This window comes from Solanum verrucosum, unplaced genomic scaffold (assembly GCF_900185275.1).
Source record: "Solanum verrucosum unplaced genomic scaffold, falcon-dt-bn FXZP01000161.1, whole genome shotgun sequence".
Lineage (NCBI taxonomy): Eukaryota > Viridiplantae > Streptophyta > Magnoliopsida > Solanales > Solanaceae > Solanum > Solanum verrucosum.
In genome coordinates, this window is record NW_026020127.1 from 1,232,056 (window position 1) to 1,259,917 (window position 27,862).

Below are 27,862 nucleotides of genomic sequence, written 5' to 3' on the forward strand. Positions count from 1 at the left end.
AAAATCCACATCTAAAAATTTATGGCCATGCAATAGTTCACACAATTCTATTGTATGAGTGGTGTAACCTCTTCATAACAATAAGACAAATGAAAAAATTGAAATTATTTTCTAGCAATTATTTCAATGACTAATTTATACTCTGAATGTCAATTAGGAAAACAGAATAATAACAAAAAATTACAGAATATGAACCGTAAAAGAAGTTACTTATTAAATATATTATAAGAATAAGAACAATATTTATTATCTAAAGAATAATTCTTACAGTAGTATCAGTCATTTATCCATTTTCCTTCAGATTTCATCAAGTGGTTATGTAATATATTTTATCGTTGAATTACGGCAAAAAAGTACATATACGAATATACTTTACGATTAACATCAGTTAATAAGAAAATTATGTTTACTTATTTACAATTAGATACTTCAATTAACATTTTGCTAATTAAAGTGTATTGAAGAAGGAGAAGAGACCAACATTCTAAAGGTTCTTTTTTCTATAAGAACAAAACACAATATTTAAAGTCGTGAACATTATTATGACGAAAATCAACGGCAGTCCTTCGATTTTATTATTAATTATTTTATTAAAGCAAAGTATAAGATTGATTTTTGAAGTGTAAAATTACAATTGAAGAATACAAATAAAAACAATGAAAATATTTTATCGAAGAGCATGCGTGGTCGAATGATAGAACTATCCAAAGCCAGAAAATATCTAAATTCGATTCCAAGTAACCACATTTGTTATGTATATTTCTGAAAAAATCAATACTCTCCGTTGGACTTTTAAAATCGATTGACAAACAAGGTCGATTGTCCCTCAATTTTAACCGACCATGTCTCTCGGTTTCACGAAAACGATGAAAGTAAAACCGGCGATATATAGTCTATTGATTTGGTGTTGTTTTTTTTAAGTTGTCCATTGATTTTGACAATAGATTTTGACCCATTTTTTAGTAGAAAATAGAGCGGTGAAAGACACGTCATATGTCTTTGCCATGTCATCTGCCACGTCAGATACATTTTTATTATTTTTTTTTATTATTTTTTTTTCACACTTTTGATATTCACTTTCTAAAACTTAGTTCCTAAAATACCTTGAGTTTCTAATTTGATGGAATAGTTTTCTAGTAATTACCGATTTTCCTGATTTTATGTAATTTAAAAACTCCTATAGTAAGGAATTTTCTGTTCACTTTTGTTTTTTCATGATATGCAAATACATACTACTATTGTAAATTGTAAATATAAAAATATATGGAACTATATAATTATTGGAGACCAAATAAAAATTTCATATATAATCTCCTGTAATTTGCAATAGCTAGCTATACAATGGCCTATCAAACAAACAAATACTAGAAGAGGCTCTATTTCAAGAAGTTCACTTTCCGGGGACAAAGTTTGTGGCAAAGGCCCAAGCATTGTTGTTAACGGGGTCAGCAAGGTGATCGGCAAGGTTCTCCAATGGACCCTTTCCTGTGACGATAGCCTGAACAAAGAATCCAAACATGGAGAACATAGCAAGTCTACCGTTCTTGATTTCCTTTACCTTGAGCTCAGCAAAAGCCTCTGGGTCATCAGCAAGGCCCAATGGGTCGAAGCTACCACCAGGGTAAAGTGGGTCAACCACCTCACCGAGAGGCCCACCAGCAATACGATAACCTTCAACGGCTCCCATTAGAACAACTTGGCAAGCCCAAATTGCCAAGATGCTTTGTGCATGGACCAAACTAGGGTTTCCCAAGTAGTCAAGTCCACCCTCGCTGAAAATCTGGGATCCAGCCTTGAACCATACAGCTTCACCGAACTTGACACCGTTACGAGCCAAGAGCTCAGGGAAAACACAACCAAGAGCACCAAGCATGGCCCATCTGCAATGAATCACCTCCAACTCACGGTTCTTAGAAAAAGTTTCAGGATCAGCTGAAAGTCCAGCAGTATCCCATCCATAGTCACCAGGGAATTCACCAGTCAAGTAACTTGGAGACACACCAGAGAATGGGCCCAAGTACTTAACACGATCAGGACCATACCATGGGCTACCAGAGGAGGCTGGCTTGGCCTTGGCAGCAGTCTTCCTCATGGTGACTCTCCCATTTCCAGTGATTTCAGAAGAAGATAGTGAGAGTTTCACCGCCTTTCCGGCAAAAGAAGAGGAAGAAAGAGCCATTGTAGAAGTTGCCATTATAGAAATAAAATGAAATACTCTTGAATGTTGCTACTACACTGAATGAATATTTGATTTGTAACAAGTATATTTAAATGACTCTAAGGACCAAAGTTCTTATCCTAAAATATCATTATCTATTTCCTCATTGGTGGATGACAATTTGTTTAACATGACTAGATATTTTTTAGATACATTATTATGTCCAAAAAAATCCAACAAAATGTTGATTTTTCTCTCTTACAGCCAATCCTGAGTCACCACGTGTGATATATAGTGGAATCTTGCAAAATCCACATCTAAAAAATTATGGCCATGCAATAGTTCACATATTGTATGAGTGGTGTAACCTCTTCATAACAATAAGACAAATGAAAAAATTGAAATTATTTTCTAGCAATTATTTCATTGACTAATTTATACTCTGAATGTCAATTAGGAAAACAGAATAATAACAAAATTAAATTTAGAAAAATTCATTTATCAATCTTTCCAAGAAAAAATATTACATAATATGAACCATAAAAGAAGATACTTATTAAATCGATTATAAGAATATGAACAATACTTATTATCTAAAGACTAATCATATAGTAGTATCGGTCATTTATCCATTTTCTTTCGGATTTCATCAAGTGGTTATGTAATATTTCCTATCGTTGAACAGGATCGACGTTGAAGTGTAAAATTATAATTGAAGAATATAAATAAAAATAAAGAAAATATTTCATTGTAGAGCATGTGTGATCGAACGATAAAATTGTCTTAAGTCATAGAATATAGCTAGATTCAATTCCAAGTAGCTACATTTTTATGTATATTTCTAAAAACTCAACACTGTTTGTCGGACTTTTAAAACCGATCGACGGACAGGATCGATTATCCCTTAAACAGACTCTATTTGTCGATTTCACAAAAAACGATGAAGGATAAATCAGTGATATATAGTCTGTTGATTTCACGTTGCTTTTTTTAAGTTGTTCATTGATTTTGACAATCGATATTGACCCATTTTTTAAGTAGAAAGTAGTCTGGTGAAAGATATTTTACATTTATGATAGGTTTTTGCCATGTCATTGCCACGTCAGATACATTTTAATTTACTTTTTTTCACTTTTTGATAATCCCTTACTAAATCTTTGTTCCTAATATACCTTGAGTTTCTAACTTGATGGAATAGTTTTCTAGTAATTACCAACTTTCCCAATTTTATGTAATTTAAAAAGTCCTATAGTAAGGAATTTTCTATTCACTTTTACTTTCCACATGATATGCAAATACATACTGCTATTGTGAATTGTAGGTATAAAGATATATAGAACTACATAATTATTGGAGACCAAATAAAAATTCATATATAATCTCCTATAATTTACAGTAGCTACATTGGCCTATCAAACAAACAAATACTAGAAGAGGCTCTATTTCAAGAAGTTCACTTTCCGGGGACAAAGTTTGTGGCAAAGGCCCAAGCGTTGTTGTTTACTGGATCAGCAAGGTGATCGGCAAGGTTCTCCAATGGACCCTTTCCGGTAACGATAGCTTGAACAAAGAATCCAAACATGGAGAACATAGCAAGTCTGCCGTTCTTAATTTCCTTTACCTTGAGCTCAGCAAAAGCTTCTGGGTCGTCAGCAAGGCCTAATGGGTCGAAGCTACCACCAGGGTAAAGTGGGTCCACAACCTCACCGAGAGGCCCACCAGCAATACGGTAACCTTCAACGGCTCCCATTAGCACAACTTGGCAAGCCCAAATTGCCAAGATGCTTTGTGCATGGACCAAACTTGGGTTGCCCAAGTAGTCAAGTCCACCCTCACTAAAAATTTGAGATCCGGCCTTGAACCATACAGCCTCACCAAACTTAACACCGTTACGAGCCAAGAGCTCGGGAAAGACACAACCAAGAGCTCCGAGCATGGCCCATCTACAATGAATCACCTCCAGCTCACGATTCTTAGAAAAAGTTTCAGGATCAGCTGAAAGTCCAGCAGTATCCCATCCATAGTCACCAGGGAATTCACCAGTTAAGTAACTTGGAGACTCACCAGAAAATGGGCCCAAGTACTTAACACGATCAGGACCATACCATGGGCTACCAGAGGAGGCTGGCTTGGCCTTGGTAGCGGTCTTCCTCATGGTGACTCTCCCATTTCCGGTGACTTCAGAAGAAGATGGTGAGAGTTTCACCGCCTTTCCGGCAAATGTAGAGGAAGAAAGAGCCATTGTAGAAGTAGTCATTATAGAAGTAGAATGAAAACTCTTGAATGTACAAAAAGAAAAGTTGTTTTGAGGCTTGAGTTTCATGGGCTTTGCACCAAGTGTATATAAATGACTCAACAGGCCCAAAATCCTTATCTTTGAATATCATTATCTGCTTTTTCATTGGTGAATGACAATTTTGTACTAGATTTTTTTAAAGATACTTTATAAGTTTAAAAAATCTAACTCAATGTTGATTTCCTCTCATGCAGCCAATCCATGGTTGTCACGTGTGATTATAGATTATTGCAATATAATATCCACTTGACCATACCATAAGAGTAGCTCATGGCCATGCATTGTTCACAAACATCTGTTTATTTGGCTGACATATGAAATAGGACCACTTGTATGAGTTGCAAATAGACAATGAGACAATGTACAATAACCTTTTTTTATACATTTGAAATGAAATACAAATTGTTTTAGGGTTACTGAAGATAGGTAGAATGAAAATAGTACAAAATGTCATCAATTCAATAAAAATTGTGAACAATTGAATAATATATGTGAGTTTTGTCAATCTGATAGAACTTGTAAATAATTTGTACGATCGTCATAATTACTTGTGAATTACCATTAGTGCCAAATTAGGACATGTCAAGCATAGCTTGTGATAGATTAATTTATCATTCTTTTATGCGGCATAACTTGTGAAGAAGTTATGTAAACAACCTTAGAACATATTGTATGCTCATTTTGACATAAATCTCAAACAACCTTAAAACAGAAGAACCTATGGGCCACTCGATAGGAATCAGAAGAAAATGATACGTCATTGTCGTACTAAATCGTTGTCAGAAGACGTGAAGTGAGGGTGTGGTTCAAATCACATTGTATGTTCGTTTTGACTTTGATTGATTATTGTCAAAGAGAATAATTCATTGTTTACGTCCTACTCTGGATGTGTACTGTGTAGCTGACATCGATAGTTATTTTCTTATCGATTATTATATTAGATTAATAAGATCCAAAATCGATAGCTAATAGAATAATTAAGTTGCTTCTAGATTGCCGATTACTAGATAAATCATTTGATATATAGCACCTATCGAATGGAAAAACTTTATTGAATTGACTTTGGTGTAGAAGGTTCAAGCAAGGAATGTAGATTCAATAATAAATTACTATAACCGTATATGATTGTGAAATTTATCACTACGATGTAAAAATGCATATATTATTTAACTGTTTAGTTTTTTTTTTTTTTTTTTTTTTTACTAAATGAAAATTCCAGTGAGAACGATTTGGAGCTTGGAAATCGAGGTGATATGAGCACAAGTTCAGGTGATAGAGTTTTTGGTATACCTATAAAAACAACACAACATCAGAGGTCAAAGAATCCAAATTTAATGCAGCAAGTCGATGTTTCTGGCATTGGGAACTGGAACATGGTTATACGTAGGAAGGAATCATCTAATGTTTCTCCAGGTTCGCGAAGTAATTCCTCAAATGACCTATTATGCTCGAATAGTTTTGATGCTTTCTTGAAGGATATCGGAAAAGATGGTAATGTTACGGCTCCAACATTACATATTTCTAATCCTGAAGTATATAAGAGTATTCAAGAATGTAAGGCTTCCTTGGCACTCAAATCCAATTTAGCGATCAAGCCACCCATAGTCACTTTGAACACCTTAGCTCATGAGGTCCCTACCCAATCTTTGGAGTTGTTTAGGGAACTTCAAGGTGAATTTGGACAACTCATTTTGTCCAAATGGAATGACAAAGATTTGGTGAAAGGTATGTCATCACTTTCTCAAGCTAATCTCACAAATAATTTGATTATTTCAAAGGAAAATCAAGGGGAGAGGAGTGCTCCTAGGTGGGATGTTTTGGTTGATGAAGAAGTGCATGTCTCACCTCCTATTTTGAATGGAAAATTAAGTCCACAAGCTTTAGAATTTGTGCCTAAAAGTGTGATTGCAAAGAAGAATGAAGTAGAGGCCTTAGCATCAATAGTTAATCCCACTAATGCTTATGCTATTGATTTGGGCGATGATTCTTTTGATAAGGATGAGGAAGATAATATACTAGACGAATGTTTTGATAAAGTGGCTAGGGATGAAGATATCTCACCTAGGCATCAAAGAAGTGGAAGTAACAAAAGCAAAAGGAAGACACGTGGTAGGCAACACAGTTGGGATGGTAAAGTGATCGGAGAGTTTGTTCCAAGGCAACTACCTATGCGACTGGCAAAGCAAAATCATATGACAGTGTCAATAGATTTAACAAGATCCAATCAACCCAAGAAAAAGTGATGAACTATCAATTGTTGTTGGACAGATTTGAAGAAGAAGACAAAAGGAAAATACTTCAAGTTACTTTAGACGGGCAATCTATTTTTTTTAATCCATACATTTGTAAAAGGAAGGTTGAGGTTGATAACACAACTTTCTTCTTGGCTTTTATATGTTTGCATTATTTAAGTATCCTCATTTGTAATATCATCGTAGAGTATGTTACTAACTCAATGATGGTCGTAGAATATCTAGTTCTCTCTAGTTCTTATTTTCTTCATGCTTGTTAATTAGTAGAGGTTCATAACCTTATTAGGAATGGAAAGGTAAGGTCTAGCCCCCCTTGCTTGTACTTATCCCTATTAAGGATTTTTATATTTTTTATATTAATACAACACCACTAGATCTGTCTAGTGGTATATTTAAATTTAAAAAAAAAAAAAAACTGTTTAGTCATTATTAATAACATAAAGAAATTAATCTTTCATTTTCTCTTGTCTCCATTTTTTCAACTTCTTACGATTAATGATTTAGATTTAATCAACAAACACTAGGTCTTAACCATATGGTTAGGATAATATTCTCTTTTTTATTTTTAAATCATTGCCTAGTTATAACCAATGTTACATAATTTAACACTGAAGATGGACACAAGATAAAACTTTGTAGTATAGCCTGATGGCAAAAAACTTCATATATAATCTCTAGTAATTTACAATTGCTAGGTTTAAAAGGTCATCAAACAATAAGATACTAGAAGTAACATTTTCTCTCTCAAAAACTTCACTTTCCGGGAACAAAGTTTGTGGCAAAGGCCCAAGCGTTGTTATTAACTGGGTCAGCAAGGTGGTCGGCAAGGTTCTCCAATGGGCCCTTTCCGGTGACGATAGCTTGTACAAAGAATCCAAACATGGAGAACATAGCAAGTCTGCCGTTCTTGATCTCTTTCACCTTGAGCTCAGCAAAAGCCTCTGGGTCATCAGCAAGGCCCAATGGGTCAAAGCTACCACCAGGGTAAAGTGGGTCAACAACCTCACCAAGAGGCCCACCAGCAATACGGTAACCTTCAACGGCTCCCATCAACACAACTTGGCAAGCCCAAATAGCCAAGATGCTTTGTGCATGGACCAAGCTTGGGTTGCCCAAGTAGTCGAGTCCACCCTCGCTGAAAATCTGGGATCCAGCCTTGAACCATACAGCTTCACCGAACTTGACACCGTTACGGGCCAAAAGCTCAGGGAAGACACATCCAAGAGCACCAAGCATGGCCCATCTGCAGTGGATCACCTCCAATTCACGGTTCTTAGCGAATGTTTCAGGGTCAGCTGAAAGTCCAGCAGTGTCCCATCCGTAGTCACCAGGAAACTCACCATCAAGTAGCTTGGGGCTTCCCCAGAGAATGGGCCCAAGTACTTAACACGGTCAGGACCGTACCATGGGCTACCAGAGGAGGCAGGCTTGGCCTTGGCAGCAGTCTTCCTCATGGTGATTCTCCCATTTCCGGTGATTTCAGAAGAAGATGGTGAGAGTTTCACCGCCTTTCCAGCAAAGGTAGAGGAAGAAAGAGCCATAGTAGAAGCAGCCATTATAAAAGTAGAATGAGAACTCTTAGAATGTTCAAAAAGAATAGATGATTTGAGGCTTGAGTTTCTTGGGCCTTGCACCAAGTGTATATAAATGACTCCACAGGCCCAATACCCTTATCCTTGAATATCTATATCTCTTTTTTCATTGGTGGATGACAATCTGTAACATTTTGCATACTTGTCCATTTGGCAAAGTTCATTAAACATGACTAGATTTTTTTAGATACTTCACATATTCAAAAAATCTAACACAATGAAGATTTTGTATATTACATCCAATCAATAGTTGCCACGTGTGATTGTTGATTATTGCAACATAATATCCACTTTGTTCAAACACTTAAATTTATTTGGCTGTCATATGAAATAGGACCACTTTTATGTGTGGCAAATTGACAATGAGACAATATAAGAAAAAAAATTGAACTTAGGGTAATGCAAGTTCAAGTGTCCCAACAGCTAATTAAGCTCCAATGAAATATGATTTGATTTTTGTGTGAGATACTATAGGTAAGTTAAACAAAGACGGTAAAAAGTTTGGCTAGTTTCGTGAAAATTCTTTAACAAATAAACAATACGTATAAATTTTGTCATCAATTCGACAGAACTTATGAACAATTTTACTAAAGTTATGCTTGTGTCCATCATAACTTGTGATAAGACAAGTTTTGCTTATGAATTTATCAATAATTTGAAATAAAGTTATGGCTCGTATGACATATCTTTTGTTAAAGCTTAAATTTTCATTCTTACTCCCGACATAACTCTTGTGAAAAATGTGATGACCCGCTTGTGAAAGTTATGACCTTGAAATTTTGTTCATTCATAGAACTTGTGAATAATTTGTATCAAAGTTTTGGCATGTCTTTCATTCATAAATGTTGGGATGATAAGATATATTTATATGACGATCCATATTGAACATTCAAAAAAGAATCTGCAATATTATTTTGTGCAAAGTTAATTATTCAAATCTCCACTTAAATAAGCAATACTATTTACTATAACATATATTTTCTAAATTGGTAATCACGTGCAACGCATGTGTCGAAAAACTAGTAATAGTCAATTAGAAAAACAGGAGAATAATAAGAAAACTAAACTAGAAAGCCATATATTAAGGTTAATTAAGTGGCTAGAATAATTACGATTTATGAACTTCTACAAGAACAAATTACATATTAATTAAGTGGATAGAATAGTGAGATTTCACAGGGTATGTTTTTGTTGTACAAGACCAAATTACATATTAGAAGTCATGAACATCATTTATCAAGAATATTATACGAAAAGTTATGGGTATGTACCATTCTGCCTGCTAATTTACCAACATGAATGAAATATACACCATGTATATACTAATAGTGTATATGTTATATATATTATAAGTGTAGTATATGTTTATTTAGTATAAAATATGAATAACCGCCTATACACTTTGTACATATTTTGTAAACTGATTGGTCAAAGTGTTTAGGGTAACTGTAACGTTCCTTAAAACATACTTCTTAATATTTATTTCATTTTATATCCAACACTCAACAGTTAGAAACTTTATCATTTTATGCATTTTAAAAACCTCTATTCCATAGTACTAGTGCACTTGTATATTGTTAATAATCAAATCATTTTAAAAAATTAAGTTGTATATATTGTTATTATTATAAAGAATTTTTTATACTATAAGGTCATTTAAAGATATTTACAAGTAAAAATCTTTAGAATAATATGGAATTTGTAATTTAAGTTTACATGCTATAAAAAGATAAATATGAAAAGATTCACATGTTCTTCATTAATCCAAACCAATTTACACCACATTAGTGCATTACAATCTCTTTACTGAACCCATAACCCAGAATGCTTAAAAATTTGACCCCTTCTATAGATTCATCACTCAAAACCTAAAAACTCATCTCACACTACTTGAAGATTAGAGATCTATTTTTTGTTACACTCATTTTCCGGGAACGAAGTTTGTGGCAAAGGCCCAGGCGTTGTTGTTAACTGGGTCAGCAAGGTGGTCAGCAAGGTTCTCCAATGGACCCTTTCCGGTGACGATAGCTTGGACAAAGAATCCAAACATGGAGAACATAGCAAGTCTGCCATTCTTGATTTCCTTAACCTTGAGCTCAGCAAAAGCCTCTGGGTCGTCAGCAAGGCCCAATGGGTCAAAGCTACCACCAGGGTAAAGTGGATCAACAACCTCACCAAGAGGCCCACCAGCAATACGGTAACCTTCAACGGCTCCCATCAACACAACTTGGCAAGCCCAAATAGCCAAGATGCTTTGTGCATGGACCAAGCTTGGGTTGCCCAAGTAGTCGAGTCCACCCTCGCTGAAAATTTGGGATCCAGCCTTGAACCATACAGCTTCACCAAACTTGACACCGTTACGGGCCAAAAGCTCAGGGAAGACACATCCAAGAGCTCCAAGCATGGCCCATCTGCAGTGAATCACCTCCAATTCACGGTTCTTAGCGAATGTTTCAGGGTCAGCTGAAAGTCCAGCAGTGTCCCATCCATAGTCACCAGGGAACTCACCAGTCAAGTAGCTTGGGGCTTCACCAGAGAATGGGCCCAAGTACTTAACACGGTCAGGACCGTACCATGGGCTACCAGAGGAGGCAGGCTTGGCCTTGGAAGCAGTCTTCCTCATGGTGATTCTCCCATTTCCGGTGATTTCAGAGGAAGATGGTGAGAGTTTCACTGCCTTTCCGGCAAAGGTAGAGGAGGAAAGAGCCATTGTAGAAGCAGCCATTGTAAGAAGTAGAATGAAAACTCTTTGAATGTACAAAAAAGAAGAGTTGATTTGAGGCTTGAGTTTCTTGTGCCTTGCACCAACTGTATATAAATTAGAAATAGACTCCTTAGCCCCAATATATCATTATCCCTGAATATCTATATCTGATTTTTCATTGGTGGATGCAATATCTAACCTTTTGGTGTTATTGTCCATTTGGCAAAGCTCAACACCATTAAAGATGACTAGATATTTTTTAGATACATTATGTATACAAAAATCTAACACATTTTAGATTTCCTTTCTTAAAACCAATCCAGAGTTGCCACGTGTGATTGTGGATTACTTCAATATAATATCCACTTGACCTAAAACATAAGAGTAACTAATGGCCATGCAATAGTTCACACACTTGTGTGTAAAATAGGACCACTTTGAATGAGGGGCAAATTGACAATGAGACAGTAATGTTTGAATTTAATTCACATATTGTATAGGCTCTTCGTGAAGATGTATGGAGGTGGGGGGGAAGTGGAAAATTAAATTTTCATTCATGTATATTCAAATTAGCAATAGTAACAAGAATTAAATAAAAAGGACTGATTAATTTTGTATCCTTCATTTTCACAAAAAAAAACTCATAGAAAAGGTCATGTCATATTTCAGTATAAATTTTATATATTTTTATTAAATAAATTGACTTTATATATGCCATATGATTTTCCAACTATGGAGCCTGAATAAACCTCTTTCGCTCTTAACTCTGTCTATAAACAGTTGTGGGGCGACAAGTTTATACAAAAGAAAACAAAATATATAATATTAGAATATAACACCTAAGATTTGAGCTGAGTTTTAAATTTACGACCTCACTCGATTTTTTCTTGTATCAAGAGAGTTCAACAATTTATATATACGAAAAAAATTTACTTTATTTATATAATATTTCGTATAATCTCTCAATGAATGAGATTCAATTGAACCCTTTTAATTTCCTCTACTTAGCTTCAGAAAATTTACAAGTTTTAGAATTAATTGTTCAGTTTTTCAGAGCAACACTTGGATGAAAAATATCAATGGAACACCTAGACTAAAGTATCTTACTTGACAGCATATAGGACAAGTTTGCAATATTCATAGCCACATATTTGTTGGACCCCATTAGTAAAAATATCTTGAAATATTGATGGATTATAAAATGCCAAGTGGCTAATAAAATCTTGAAAACCAATGAAATTGTAGATAGAGATATCATAAGATAAGAACCAACCATATTCCCTCCCTCCTATATATAGTGTTATTAATCACAATTGAACATAAATCATCACACAACAACCATCAAAATACACTTCATTTCTTTTTATTAATATTAAATCATGGCTGCTTCATCCATGGCTCTTTCTTCCTCTACTTTCGCCGGTAAGGCGGTAAAACTCTCACCATCTTCTTCTGAAATCACCGGAAATGGGAGAATTACCATGAGGAAGAGTGCTGCCAAGGCCAAGCCTGCCTCCTCTGGTAGCCCATGGTATGGTCCTGACCGTGTTAAGTACTTGGGCCCATTCTCTGGTGAAGCCCCAAGCTACTTGACTGGTGAGTTTCCTGGTGACTACGGATGGGACACTGCTGGACTTTCAGCTGACCCTGAAACATTTGCTAAGAACCGTGAGCTTGAGGTGATCCACTGCAGATGGGCCATGCTTGGTGCTCTTGGATGTGTCTTCCCTGAGCTTTTGGCCCGTAACGGTGTCAAGTTTGGTGAAGCTGTATGGTTCAAGGCTGGATCCCAAATTTTCAGCGAGGGTGGACTTGACTACTTGGGCAACCCAAGTTTGGTCCATGCACAAAGCATCTTGGCTATCTGGGCTTGCCAAGTTGTGTTGATGGGAGCCGTTGAGGGTTACCGTATTGCTGGTGGGCCTCTTGGTGAGGTTGTTGACCCACTTTACCCTGGTGGTAGCTTTGACCCATTGGGCCTTGCTGATGACCCAGAGGCTTTTGCTGAGCTCAAGGTTAAGGAAATCAAGAATGGCAGACTTGCTATGTTCTCCATGTTTGGATTCTTTGTCCAAGCTATTGTCACCGGAAAGGGTCCATTGGAGAACCTTGCCGACCACCTTGCTGACCCAGTTAACAACAACGCTTGGGCCTTTGCCACAAACTTTGTTCCCGGAAAGTGAGCTTAACAATATGTTGATCTCTAACCTCCAATTAGTGTGAGATTATGAGTTTTTAGCTTTGTGAGAGATGAATCTATAGAAGGGGTCAGTTTTTTAAGAGCATTCTGGGTTATGGGTTCAGTACAAGATTATTGTGTATGTGGTGTAAATTGGTTTGGATTAATTAATGAAGAACAAGTTAATTTTTTCATATATATTTTTTCTTGCACAAGCAATTTTTAATATCGTAGTTCCAATTTTCATCTTAAATATATCTCTTTAAGTTTTATACATCGATATAAACAAATATAAAAAAATGCATCATAAATGGAATTCAACCTATGATAACAGGTTAATTATGTTTTCCCTAAAAATACTTGAACTCCTAACTAGACGAATTCAAAATTTTAAAATGTTCGATCAGTAAGTTCTTAACACTAAACTCATTTGTAAAATTAAAATCATTATAAATTTAAAAAATATACTTTGTATCAAAAATTATCAGTTCAAATAAACCCGCAGCCCAGAAGCAAAAAACGCCTCTGTTATTGACAGATTTGGTAAGTAGTATATGCACAAAATTAGTATAACCACATGAAACTTACCAATATTTCAAAACATTATGTGAGAGACTGGACATGAAAGTAGAAAGTGGGATTGTAATGCAATAGATTACTATTGGGAAACATAACACTAATAACTATAGATTAAGAACGACGAAAAGGAGGGTTAACCGTGTTAAACAAGAGCTAAAAGAAAACACAGACGAGACGCCTAGAGCACTGTGTTAGCTCAGACATTACCTACGTTACATTCAACTCTGAGATAAAACACGTAAAAGTAGAGACTCATGGCACAGGGCAGCAGCCAGTCAAGTTTCTTCAGGGATCGTGAACGAGGGTTATTTCAACAGAAATAGCTCGAAAGGCCACTTTCACACTCATTACAAGACCCCAAAAAAAAGAAAAAGAAAAACAAGGGAGGTAGTAAGATTTAGTAGCCGTTTTGCCATAACTGTTGTTGAGACTGCTTTGGCTGGCCTTGTGAACCAGACAATGATCCATCTCGAAGGTTTTGTTGCTGTTGTTGGTCCAACGAGATACCAGCCTGAGAATTGTAGAAATGAGGGTATCCCCCCAAAGATCCATAGCTTTGTGATGGCTGTTGGCCTTGCCTAAATCCGCCTGTTTGCTGATTCTGTCCCTGAAAGCCATAATACGTGTTGGCGGGAACAGCTGACATTGTTCTTGAACCAGGTCCATGAAGCCACAAAGCTGAGTTCTCATTCTGAAAGAGGACGGAAACAGGAGTGTCAAATAAAGCAAAGGGCATGCCAGATAAAGTCATGACAAATGGAAATTACAGAGCATTTCTGATGTGCTGCGCCAACCACCAAGGTGGAGATTGATAAATGCAATTGACCAAACAAAAACAGAAGCTAGAGGCGTCAAATGGGGTGAATAGGCTAAAAAGTGGATCATGACCCGCCCAAAAATTACTTGCGCTGAAATGGAATTAAAAGTGAATGGTTTTATAGAACATAACCAACAAAAAAATGTATTTTTGAAAATATTTTGACACAGTTTCTATCGATCAATTTGGGCTACATATCAGCCCAATTTGTAGATTGGCTGAAACGGGTGGAAACTAAAATGGGCTGAACTAATAAATGGAGAACGGGTTGAGGGGATCATGTTCACATGGGCTGATTTTGCTACCCCTGAGGCCCTGACAGTAGCTATTAAAATGGTCATTTCACATTATGATTAGTCAGGACAAGCAATTTCTTGGAGAGAGAGAGTTCAGTAAGAATACTTGTGCTCACAAAAAGAACAGGTTACCTGCTGAAGAGACATCAAATGATTGGTATCCTTGAACTGAGCACTTAATACATCATCGTAACTTAAGTTAGTACCAGATGGAGCAGCAGGGGGGTTGATTGGGAAGTTCCCGGGGATATTTGTTGTATTTCCAAAAGCACCATATCCAGAAGGAATAGCGGCAGACTGAGGCAAGCTGCTGGCAGAAACGGTATTCTTATATTGGGGGAGCATTGCTGCAAGCGACTGATGGTAACTGCTATTACCAGGATATGCTTGTTGGAATGCAGATGGCATATATGAATAGTTCTGATGCACAAAGGGATAACTAATCATGTTGCCAAATGGTGCAATAGGAACAGCTTGTTGAGAATATTGGTGTACAGTTAGATGTTGTGGTACGCCAGGTCCTGTGGCGACACTATTTCCAGAAAGCATCTGCTGCTGAGTAGGCTGTGCTGATGAAAAGTCAACCGTCTTCATAGCCTGCAGGAAACACTAACACTGTCAACTATTACAACGACGACATACCTAGTGTAATCCCACAAGTGGGGTCTGGGGAAGATAGAGTGCACGCAGACCTTACCCCTATCTTGTAGAACTAGTAGAGATAGAGAGGTTGTTTCCGATAGACCCTCGGCTTAAATAAGGCATTCCAAACAGTTTGAAAAGGGGGAGATACAGATATGGGGGGCAATAACAACAACGAAATAATGAGCACTTGAGTGCATTACACAAAAGATAGAAGAGGACACAGTCAACCATTACACCATAAAAACAAGAGAAGGGAGAAAAATTATTGCACCAACTTTGAAGGGGGAAAATAGGATGTATAATGCTTTCCCCGTCTCAAGTCACCAATTCATATTACATAGAGTTGTGATAGACAGCACACTGGCCAGAATATGAATCACCGATCAAACTAAAGCAACACGTCACTTAGAGGAACCACATTTAAGACATGTGTGAACTGTGATCAATATTTGTATAAAATGTTGAACCTTTTAACCACTTAAACCTATAACTTTATTTGCTTTTGGGACGATCAGAACAATCCAAACGAAAAGCTTCATTCAGAAAACAAAAGTGTACTTCTGAGTACCTGACTTAATACTTACGAGAATGTTAAAAACCAACTCCAGCCAATGTTGAACCTTTTAACCACTTAAACCTATAACTTTATTTGCTTTTGGGACGATCAGAACAATCCAAACGAAAAGCTTCATTCAGAAAACAAAAGTGTACTTCTGAGTACCTGACTTAATACTTACGAGAATGTTAAAAACCAACTCCAGCCTCGTTTAACTAAATAACACTGCGCTTCTCTCTTCCCTCCTTCCACCAGTTATACTTGATTGCCACGAATTTAGCATTCAAAATACTCCAAGAAAAGCCATGACCAATAACTCCTTCAGGGAAAGTCGGAAAGAGGGTGTTTGTTGCAGATACAATTTTGTTCAAGAATGAATATTGACATGCACTAGAGGGGAATTTCAAAATACACAATGTATGTTGGGACTTTAAGAGATAACAAATTCCAACAATTTATTTCATCACTTCATTTATTTTATTAAAGTTAATTTTATAACTTCATAAATATTCCCTCCTTTTCTTTTTTTTTTATGACAAGGGAAACCCGCAGCCGCTACGCGCACAGGGTAAAACCTCTGCTCCTATGCAATAACTCGCAAACCACATAGGAGAGGTAACCCACACTAGGCAAGCCTGGTGCGACGAGCTCGACCCAGAAGACAAACCCCTTGCTTTCGCTGGCAAGGGGTTTCGAACTTCAAACCTCCAACATGGAAGTCCCAAGCTCAAACCACTGGGCCACCCCGAAGGGTATAAATATTCCCTCCTTTTGTTGATACATTTTAGTTGATTGAAAAAATCAGGGGGGAAAACACCGCAAGATACCTATACTAGAAGGATATCCTTGGCTCCAAACAAAATATAGCATGACTCTAATGTGAAAAGCCTCAAGATTCATAACTTTACTCCAAAGTGTTACACAGTAATCATCTTCTCGTTTATGAACAATTTACTTCATCAGGGAAAAAACAATACAACCAGCTTTTAGCTAGACCCTTACTGTTCAAACTCATCTCATCTGCCTGGAAATCAACAAGCATAATCACTAATACATTTTAACTAAAATCAAAATGGTCAATTTTTTCCCTCATTCAATATAAAATAGTCCTAGTTAAGGTCAATATGTCTGCGGGTAAAGGTACCAACACTACAGCTGAAGCTAGGATAGAAAGATATGTGCAATATTGATTAGATTCCAGCAGAAACATTACCTCAGGCATAGAAATTGCTGAACCACTGATTGATGAAACTGAGTTGCCATATTTTGTGGGCATTGCTTGTGTTGTTGAGAAAGGAGAATATGAAAGCTCAGACTCTCGACCAGGATGAACGTTAGCAGCCAACATTTCACTCTGCAAAGAATTTGTGTAGACCTACTCGAACAAAAAATAGCAAGAGAGAAAATTAGGTAAAACATGGATATTATGCTCTAGCAAATAATGGTAACTCGGATCAGGTTGGCATGCTTCTGTAGTTTTTTTAAAAAAATTGACTAGTGACATGCTTCTTTATTGAAGCTGTCTCCGTGTGACCTATAGGTCACAGGTTTGAGAAGTGGAAGCAACTACTAATGCTTGCATTAGGGTAGGTTGTCTACATCACACGCATTGAGTAGCGTCCCTTCCAACGTGTGATGTTTTGAACACCGGGCTGCCCTTTTTTTCCATGCTTCTTTGTTGTTGGGGCATTACATATGTTTAGCTACTTGGAAGTTTATTATTGGATAAGATATTATTCAAGATAGAGCACCAAGCAGGCACTTACTCTTCTATACAAAGTTCGCAAATAGTTTAGCTACGCTGGACTCATAATAAAATAGGGTCAAGTGAATTAATGCTATTATATGTTAGAATATTTCTAGGCTATAACATGAAATGTTTTTTTAAAATGGAAAACTGGATATGTTTCAAATATATGAGAAATACCATGTTATAATAAGGAATCCAGTAATTAGGAAAATTTCCATAAGCTATTTCAAGTAGCCTACACACCAACATAAGGAACCTCTTATTTGTTTCACAACCTATTCAAAAGTTCTCTTTATTATTAAAAGACTAGCCAATTTGTGAAAATAGCAAAACATGCCATGTCGAGTGGCTACACAATACACACATATCTTATTAGTTACAAGCTCGCAACCAGCATATTGTGTTGAGCACTTTAAATAGAGATTAAACAGAATTAAGCACTGTTATTACAAGCTGTTTCCCCATTAGCAAAGGAACCAAAGAAATGAGAGCGTCTATGCAGTAAAGAAGACTTGCAAGGACTAAAGGACTCTTTTCCTCGAAAGCTAAAGTTCTTGAATATTATTTAATTACAAAGCTAAAGTTCAAAAGAAGTAAGCCAGTGACTAGTGAAATTTTTTCTTTTTCTTTTAATGTGCAAAAGACCTAAATGCATTACTTTAATATATATATATAATGAAATGGTCTAAACCCGAGTAAAAGAGAAGTATTGCCTATGACTTTCAAAAGTTCTGTTTTTTCTTCTAATGTGGAATATATAACAGAGCTCTCAAGCACAATTGAACACCTAACCAAAAGAGGTCCCTAGAACCATGCTAAACCTTTCCTTGTATATCCATCCCACCACTGGAAAAGAAAGCCTACACAATCAGATAGTGGCAGAATACAAAGCCAACTAAGCTCCATATTAAATCCCACTCATCACTCAAATATACAAAATAGCAACTACAAACTCTGCAACTCGCACTGCAGCCATCCCGTGTCTCGACACCACTCATATAACTCAAAAATTAAGGGGTCATTTGGTATGAGAGAAAAGGAATAATAATTCCGGGATAAAATGCAGGATTATTTTATACTGTGTTTGGTTAGGGGTATTGGTTAGTCCCGGGATTAATTTTCCCCCCATTGGTACTATAATGATGGGATAAGTTATCCCATATATATGGTGGGATAACTTTGCCATCCCATCCCCCAAACCAAACAACCCATAACAGTATAGCAATTACCAGTTCTGCAACTCCTGCTGCAGCATTTCCTTGTCTCATGCATATACACTTACACTGAAGTCATCTTCAAACTTGGGAAAACATAATTTTATCAAAGTTTTAACATTTGGTCAAAACTAACAGGAAGTGCATCCCAAGGAGAGTACATGAAACCATTTGATATCCTGAACAAAAGGCAGAAAAAAATTCTTACCGTCTCATTTGAGAAAGAAGCAAGATTTTGCATATGAGAACTCGTCTGTGGCTGACTAAACGCTGCATTCAATTGTTGAGCACTTTCGTATGAATAGCCAGCAGCAGAGGACGGATATGAGTAATGCCCATCACTAGTTTCTGCTTTCAGAGATTCTGGTTGTGAAGCTGCTGGCAGTTCATAATTTCCAGGATTTGCATTATTTCTGTGGAATAAATTACTATCAGCCTCATTTCTGAGAGTATCATCACCATAGTATTCAGCAGCCCTGTAAAATATGCAAGTTTTCAATTAAAGACTAGCATTTCCCCATTGCTTTGCATAGAAGACCTCTCCTTCAAAAAACATTATTGGCATACAAGTTTTACATAATGACAAAGAGAGCATTGTTTACTACATCATCATCATTTTAGTGCACCAAACAAAGATTTCATTAATGGAAAAGAGTTGCAAGCTAATATTACAATTTGGTTGACCAAAATATGGAACAATTCTTGAAAACCCAATTAGAAAAACAAGACATCATTGATGCAAGGATACTCAATTGATGTCATTTATTTATAAAATGAGAAAAATGTATAAGGAACCGATAAAGAAGACAAAACCTATATGACAAAATAAATGATTGAAGAACTTTTTAACATCATTGTCCACGTAGAGAAAGAGTTGACTAGAGTTCTCAATTAGCATATCATAAACACACAACTTCTGCAATATATGCAAATAATTAATTTAGCAACTCAGCAAACTAAGGAAATAATCAACTTAAAAGAAGGTAAACCTGGTGCCCAAGTGCCCAACTGAAGAACTATCTGCATCTCTGGATGCATCTTCCAAGTTAGTTTTCACGGGGGCAGAGGCCAGTGATCCAGAAAAGGACACACCACCAAAGCTACCAAAACTTAGGTGTGAGCAGTCAGCTGTTTGAACTTGAAGATGGTCAGGAATCACAACAGATGGACTATCCCCATCAGATGGCAAACCCGCTGCATCCTTTACATTTAGTTGTTGCAAGTTCGCGGCAACTGATGAAACTGAGACATTAACATCTTCAACTGCCACGAGATAAAATAACATTCTTATATAAACGAGAGGGTAGTACTTTAAGATTTTGAAAAGCAAAACTACAGTTGAACCAAGGAATAAATGTTTACTTAAAAAGTGCTAGTTGCAACAGCTTACTAGAGATTGCTACTTTTCTTGATAAATCTAAGTAGACACAGGTACTCTCTAGTTCAAATATTCATTCCTTAGGATCCTGCGTCTTTTTCTTTAAGAACTAAACAAAGATGCAGGAGGAAATGCATCCTAAGCAGCTCAGCCATGCATGCCAAACACCCCATAAAGTTGTAGCTATGCTGGGAATTGGGATATGTAGGTTGGAAGATGGAATTTTTTTATATTGAAGAGAAAAAAGGAAGCACTAAAGAGAAGAAGGGAGGCGGGAGACTGCAAATGTGTGTTTAGAGGAGACAGGAGCCACATCTACTCAGGAAGATCCTCATAAAAGCAATTTGGCAGGAACATTGTGTCGAAACAAACAAAAGTTGAAGATGTTTAGAAGGAAACCAGTAATCCAAAACATTTAGGTTTCTGATATGCTAAATATCCATCGGAAGTAGACATACGAACCGACTAACACGAAGTAAGGATGAGATACAGATGCTAGTACACTAAGATTGGCACACAGTTAAGATTTAACATTTCATCACTTTCTACTTAATCCATCTTCAATTTCTGCAAATTAAAAGGCTGACATCTAATGATAAGATCAGATAGAGGGAGAATCAGCCATAAAATAGATCTGATGATCCCAGGATGTCACACAACTGCATTCTTAAAACAAAAAAGTCAAGATCTACTCCTAACATGCCATAATAAAATAATAAGGTAGAGGGCGATACAACAGAGAGGATTGAGTTAAGAGAAACTAAAGATGCGCCAAATCAATTCCAGAGCGTCAATCCTAAAACGCCAACCAATACCACCTTTGTTAAACTAAAACAAAGATAAATATATCCAATGATATGCATATTGCATGCCAAACCAAGACTTCCACATATATTCACCTTGTGGATGGTCAAAAGTGTGATTCTGGTGCTGATATCTGTAGGGGTCATTGTCATACAGAGAAGTACCATCAGCATTATCCTCCTGCAACTTTCTACTGGAAAGAGAACTATCAAGATCTTCATTAGCACTTTCATCTGCCTCTTGAGACTCATCCATCTGATTTTGATGATCAACTCTGTCAAAAGACATGTTAGACGGATCAGGATGAAGCACAGAATTAGTGGGAGGCTCCGAGACAGCAGGTTGGATAGTAGCTGATGGCTGCTCAATTGAAGGCCATTCATCATTTGCAGAAAGATTCTGAGATGAATAATCCCTTGGTTCCTGATGTACCTCAGGAACCGTCGAATAATCATCAGAAAACTGCATATTACTATGTGATGCGCCATAAGGAGGTGGTGCCTGTTCATGGTTTTGGTTGACACCAACAGTACGGTCAGATATTTTGGGTACACTAGGCACTTTACTCTGTGGCCTACCCATCTTCACAATATCAGCCATTGATACTTGGCCTGGCACCCCGCCCCAAGTAGGTTGATATCCAGAAGAGGGCTGTGAAGCAGCTGAATGACCATCAACTGCAGCTGGTGCCAATCTTTTACTGTCATTTCCAGTAGCATAACTGCAACACCATTCAAGCATAAAAAAGAAAATTTAAAAATAAGTCAAACATCTCCACATATGAAGACATGCAATTCCTGAATACACGCAATCCCTGAATAATTTAACATGCCTGTTTTTTTTTTTTGTTGTTCATGAGTATATTCAACTTAGTAATTTGATTCGGCAATCACAGATAGTTACTGCTAGCTAAATTTGGTTTTTCAATTACAGCTCGAGTATGATAAGAACTTCTCTCTAGTGGAATAGAGACATTGACAAACTTAATGAACCATACAGTAGGGTTCGAAGGATTATTACACTGTAACCACCAACAGAATCTGAAAGCAACTGATTGTCTAGTGAAAGAACCAAAACCTTCTAACAAGACAACAGTACTAACCTGATGGCAGTTGGTCTCCTATCTGTGTTGCTTCCTGCAATTAGAGGGGTAGAAGAGAAGTTGTTTGTTTGTGATCCACTCTCCTTCCTGTAAGCAGGAGCGGGCTTGGTAGACTCTGTCAGAGTTGGTTAGAAATCAAAACATTCCAGTATCAGATAACATGACTAACACAACTCAAACCTAATCTCTCTTTCAGAAATTGTGCATTAAAATGCATATACCTGATCCACCACGCCCAACATATCGTTCCCCACCAGCCCTACTGCCACGGCTCGGAGTGCTACTCGTGATCCAGGACCTAGATTCAGTTGGATCCTTAATCTGAACCAAAGATGAACAGAAGTAAATATATAAATATTTAAAAGCAATTTGACTTAAAGCACCTTTTTAAGGTCAGTGACTCAGTTTTTTTTTTTTTTTATGGCAAGGTAAACCCGCAGCCGCTACCATTTGGGTGCGCACAGGGTAAAACCCCCGCTCCTATGTAATAGCTCGCAAACCACATAGGAGAGGTAACCCACACTAGGCAAGCCCGGTGCGACGAGATCGACCCAGAAGGCAAACCCCTTGCTTTCGCTGGCAAGGGGTTTTGAACTTGAGACCTCCAACATGGAAGTCCCAAGCCCAAACCACTGGGCCACCCCGAAGGGTGTGATTCAGTTATAAGCAAGCTAAGCTTTGAAGAAACATAGTTACATATCAAGTGAAGAGTGTAATGCAGGGCCCTCGGGATTGTACCGATGTAATCAAATAAAATAAAACTTGGAGCATCAAGAATATAGAAAGCATCTATATAGATATAAAGCTCAAAAAGTCCAGAAATAAATTGGTTCTGGAATTTATGCTGTAGTAATGATTACGAACCTCTTTTCTCTTTTCTCGCTTGCTCTTCACCTCATGAAAAGGATCTAGTCAATTAACAAACTTCAAATTAGAAGGAGGTAAAAAATATCAACTTATTCAAGCAGGGAAGATTGGAAAAATATACCTAGGTTTTTAGCAAGATAACTACAAAAATGCCACTTCAAGTAACTATCACGGTATAAAACAGTTAAAGCATAGGGAGAACATAATTAGCAACAGAAATTCAAATTTTATGCAGCTTAGGCAATGTAATAGTGCTCAAATCAGCAGCAGAATCAAACTGAAGCTATTTCAGAGCCCAACACTTGATTCTTGCTTAAACCTTGTTTCCAAAGGCAGCCTATGTCATCTCAAGGTAAATTCTAAATAATGTTCCACGTATCGGTATGGCATTTACAAATAGTATCAAAACACCACCTCCCATCTGACTGGTGAGTATAAAGTCGTAATGGCTCACAAATAGCTACATCTAGTTCCTATGATTTTATGAAGTAAATGATTTCATTCAAAGGCATGAAGTAGATGCATGTGTCTCGTTTGACCGGCAAAAAGGTTTGGTAAACACTTGGTTTTAAGGACATGTTTAGGAGTTGTAATACCATCAAAACATCTTATATCTCTTTCAAAATGTTCAGTTCCTATCTTAATTAACATTGAAAAGTTAAAGCATTACAAATATGAAAACTTCACATATACACAACCCATTAGATTAATCTTCTTGCTAAGACAAAGCTTGAATTTATAGTGCATTAAACTCAGAGACCACACACCACAAGTGTTAGAAACAAAGATTTGCAAAGCATAAAAAGGGAAAATCTATTCTTCTTTTCTTTTCTTTCCTTTATCCATTTATTCTTACAACCCATACCTACGTCTCTCTCTATCTCTCTCTGTGAGTATTTGTTTCATAGATTTTTGACATAATCATTATTATCCTCTTATCCAAAACAACACAAAGGTAACTGGAAAAGAAAAGGCTTACTTCACAATATAATCTGAAAACTGAAAAATTGCATGCACACAAAACTGAAGTACCAAAAGATCTCCAATACCCAAAAATTAATTACGCAAAAAAAAAAAAAAAATCAGCTTTAAGGAGTCATAATTCAAAGGGACCTTGAGTAAGAGCATATGTCCGGCTTCATTAGTGTACTTTATAATCTGAAACTGAAAAATTGCAGGAACACAAAACAACAGGAACAAAAAAATACCTACAACAACAACATACCCAGTGTTACCCCACAAGTGGAGTCTGGGGAGGGTGGTGTGTACACAGCCTTACCCCTGCCATGTGAAGGTAGAGAGGGTGTTTCCAATGGACCCTAGGCTCAAGGAATGAAAATACCTAATACCCAGAAATTAACTATGAAAAGGAACCAAAAAAGAGTTCAGTTTCAAGGTTCTATAGCTCAAATGGACTTTGAGTAAGAAGCCAATTGACAGTATATAATATGAAAACTGAAAAATAGCATGCACGCAACACTAAAAAAACAAAAAATCCTCAATACCATAAATTAATTATGAAAATTTACCAAAAAAGAGTTCAGCTTTAAGGGTTTATGGTTTAATCTCAATGGAACCTCAAGTAAGAAGCCAATAGACGGCTTCATTAGGGTACTCTAAACTCTAAAAATAGAAATTTTATATTTTTCATGCACACAAAACTATAGGAACAAAAAAATCCCTAATACCCAGAAATCAATTACAAAATTACCAAAAATATGTTGAGCTTTAAGCGTTTATAGCTTAAAAGCAACTTGAGTAAAAATCTAATTGACGGTACATAATCTGAAAACTGAAAAATAGCATGCACACAACATTAAAGAACCAAAAAATCCCCAAAACCCAGAAATCAATTAAGAAAAAGAGCTCAGTTTCTAGGTTTTATAGCTTAAATAAACTCAAAGAAACCTCAAGTAAGAAGCCAATTGACAGCTTCATTAGTGTACTCTAAACTCAAAAAACGGAAAATTTATATTTTTCATGCAAAGAAAACTACAGGAACAATAAATCCTCAATACCCAGAAATCAATTACAAAAATTTACCAAAAAAGTGTTGAGCTTTAAAGGCTTATAGCTTAAAAAGGCACCTTGAGTAAGAACCACAACACTAAAGCTAAGTTGCTCGGACTCGGGTGCAGGTGTTCGATATGGGTGCAGATCTAGAGGTCAGATCCTCTATGATCTAAATTTTTAGATTCGGGGATACGGATCCATGTATGGATAAGGGTGATCGAAATTTTTAGATTCGGGGATAAGGATCCATGTATGGATACGGGTATGGGGGTTCGGCTAAAAATAACTCAATTAACTAAAAATAGAGTTATAAAACCTAAGTTATGAGATATTATGTGGAAAACTTTAGGAGAAAATCTTGATCAAGAGGAGAATCATGGAAAGGAGATAATGAAAGAGAGTGACAATAAAAATTTATATATACAAGGTATTTCATTTTCTTCAATTTCACCTTAGTTTTTGTTTTGCACACAGAAATCATTGAATCTGTCCAAAATTTCTCCCTCGAATTTGATCTAAGTACCCCAAACTGATTGACCAGATCGGGTACGGTTCCTACACCCACACCCACTTCATGTCGACACGGGTGTGTCACCAAAAGTGAAGAGTCCGAGCAACTTAGTACTAAAGAACCAAAAAATCCTCAAAACCCAGAAATCAAATACGATAAAAGAGCTCAGTTTCAAGTGTTATAGCTTAAACTCAAAGAAACCTCAAGTAAGAAGCCAATTGACAGCTTCATTAGTATACTCTAAACTCTAAAAAACAGAAAATTTATATTTTTCATGCACAGAAAACTACAGGAACAATAAAATCCTCAATACCCAGAAATTAATTACAAAAATTTACCAAAAAAGTGTTGAGCTTTAAAGGCTTGTAGCTTAAAAAGGCACCTTGAGTAAGAACCACAACACTAAAGAAGCAAAAAATCCTCAAAACCCAAAAATCAAATACAATAAAAGAGCTCATTTTCAAGGTTTTATTGCTTAAACTCAAAGGAACCTCAAGTACCAATTGACAGCTTCATTAATGTACTCTAAACTCTAAAAACAGAAAATTTATATTTTTCATGCACACAAAACTACAGGAACAATAAAATCCTCAACAACCAGAAACTAAATACGAAGAATTGTCAAAAAAGTGTTGAGCTTTAAAGGCTTATAGCTTAAAGGCGCCTTGAGAAAGAACCACAACACTAAAGAACCAAAGAATCCTCAAAACCCAGAAATCCAATACGAAAAAAGAGCTCAGTCTCAAGGTTTTATAGCTTAAACTCAAAGAAACCTCAGGTAAGAAGCTAATTGACAGTTTCATTAAGTCACTTGTACACTCTAAAAACAGAAAATTTGTACTTTCCACACCAAAAAATCCCCAAAACCCAAAAATTAATTAACATAAAAAGAGCTCAAATTCAAAGGGGTTACCTCAAGTAAGAAGCTAATTAACAGTTTCATTAAGCTACTCTAAACTCTAAAACCAGAAAATTTGAATTTTTGATTTTTCATACCAAAAAATCCCCAAGACCCAGAAATCAATTCACAAAAAAGAACCCAAACAGACAAGAGTTTAAGCTAAAAAGAGTTTACAGTTTTGAAATTCACCTTGAGTAAGAAGTCTATTAACAGCTTCGTTAGGGTCCATGTTACACTCTTTAAGCATAGCATAGATCTCAGCTTCAGGACAATTAACTATTTCCTTTAAACTTTGTACCATCTTTCTTGAACCTGGTGGAATTGATTGTACTCCAATTCCTCCACCATTGTTACTGTTTTTTCCTCCTCCTCTGCTAGTCATCGGGAAAAAAAGTTGTAAAAATCGAAAAAATAAGAGAAACCCACTAAATATTTTCAATTTTCAGATCTATTTCAGTTGATTTTTTTTGCTGTGAAGGAAGAAAAAACACACAGAGTTCACACAGTGACGGCTCGGTTATGGCTCTTTCTCTCTCCTCTTTCTCTCTCTACTGTGAATAAAAGAATCCGCGGCGAAGAGGAGATATATATCTAATAAGAAGTAATTTTGGTTTTTTTTTCTAAATTTTTTTCCTTTTTTGGAAAAAAGAAATCTAATTTCTTTTATTTTTTCTCCTTAATTACATCGCAATAATAAGGACTTTTTGGTTCAAGGGATAAAGAATAATTAATTTGGGCATATTTTGAGAACAAATTTATTTTATGTTTTGTTAAGGTAAAGTTGCAAAATAACTTGTTTCGAGATTAGTTATTTTTGTTTCATATTAAGAATGGAATAACTAGAAAATAAATACTAATTGAAATAACTTATTTCAAAACCAAATGAGTTATAAATATATTGTAATTACACAAGTTGATTCGTTAAAAGGTAAGATGTGAATATCATTAACTCTACTTTTATGAGATGGGCATATTATTTTTAATTGATCCTCAACAATCTTTTTTCGTTATTCGAATTTAATATTGATAATGTAATTAGTGTGACTAACCATTTTTTAATTAATTTGTTAGTGGAAAAAGGGTTCCTAAATTTATACCGTCCGTATTTCATATGTGACGACAGGTCGAACTAAAACAAAAAACCTTTTCTTACTATCTTTATTATGATTTTATTTCTCCTTCTCTATTTAGTTTTGTAATTTTTTGATGTTTTATATCATTTTGATATTTTTAATGATTTTGAAATTT

General features: G+C 36.1%; 4 protein-coding genes and 1 pseudogene across 6 annotated transcripts; 1 reads left to right on the forward strand and 4 right to left on the reverse strand.

Moving 5' to 3' along the window:
• Positions 1–1,375: 1,375 nt before the first annotated feature.
• LOC125826039 (chlorophyll a-b binding protein 3C, chloroplastic-like) lies at positions 1,376–2,196 on the reverse strand. Its single transcript, XM_049505336.1, has one exon. The coding sequence runs from the start codon at positions 2,192–2,194 to the stop codon at positions 1,391–1,393; it is 804 nt and encodes a 267-aa protein (XP_049361293.1). The 5' UTR covers positions 2,195–2,196; the 3' UTR covers positions 1,376–1,390.
• A 1,252-nt stretch (positions 2,197–3,448) lies between these two features.
• Positions 3,449–4,486, reverse strand: LOC125826035 (chlorophyll a-b binding protein 3C, chloroplastic-like). The gene has a single exon (XM_049505333.1). The coding sequence runs from the start codon at positions 4,479–4,481 to the stop codon at positions 3,612–3,614; it is 870 nt and encodes a 289-aa protein (XP_049361290.1). The 5' UTR covers positions 4,482–4,486; the 3' UTR covers positions 3,449–3,611.
• Positions 4,487–7,347: 2,861 nt separating this feature from the next.
• On the reverse strand, positions 7,348–11,070 carry LOC125826043 (chlorophyll a-b binding protein 3C, chloroplastic-like; annotated as a pseudogene). The gene is made up of 2 exons (XR_007442921.1): positions 10,220–11,070; positions 7,348–7,861 (listed from the first exon to the last, which is right to left on the reverse strand). The product of XR_007442921.1 is annotated as a chlorophyll a-b binding protein 3C, chloroplastic-like (transcript).
• A 1,264-nt stretch (positions 11,071–12,334) lies between these two features.
• On the forward strand, positions 12,335–13,379 carry LOC125826041 (chlorophyll a-b binding protein 3C, chloroplastic-like). The gene has a single exon (XM_049505339.1). The coding sequence runs from the start codon at positions 12,382–12,384 to the stop codon at positions 13,183–13,185; it is 804 nt and encodes a 267-aa protein (XP_049361296.1). The 5' UTR covers positions 12,335–12,381; the 3' UTR covers positions 13,186–13,379.
• A 463-nt stretch (positions 13,380–13,842) lies between these two features.
• LOC125826034 (uncharacterized) lies at positions 13,843–27,182 on the reverse strand. 2 transcript variants are annotated; one of them, XM_049505332.1, is made up of 10 exons: positions 26,804–27,182; positions 23,187–23,230; positions 22,544–22,643; positions 22,323–22,437; positions 21,316–21,941; positions 20,028–20,301; positions 19,247–19,451; positions 17,288–17,449; positions 15,006–15,470; positions 13,843–14,451 (listed from the first exon to the last, which is right to left on the reverse strand). In XM_049505332.1, the coding sequence occupies exons 1-10, from the start codon at positions 26,994–26,996 to the stop codon at positions 14,158–14,160; spliced, it is 2,478 nt and encodes an 825-aa protein (XP_049361289.1). In that variant the 5' UTR covers positions 26,997–27,182; the 3' UTR covers positions 13,843–14,157. The 2 variants fall into 2 exon arrangements, with proteins under 2 accessions (XP_049361289.1, XP_049361288.1); XM_049505331.1 differs by having other exon boundaries at positions 19,247–19,514.
• Positions 27,183–27,862: the final 680 nt, after the last annotated feature.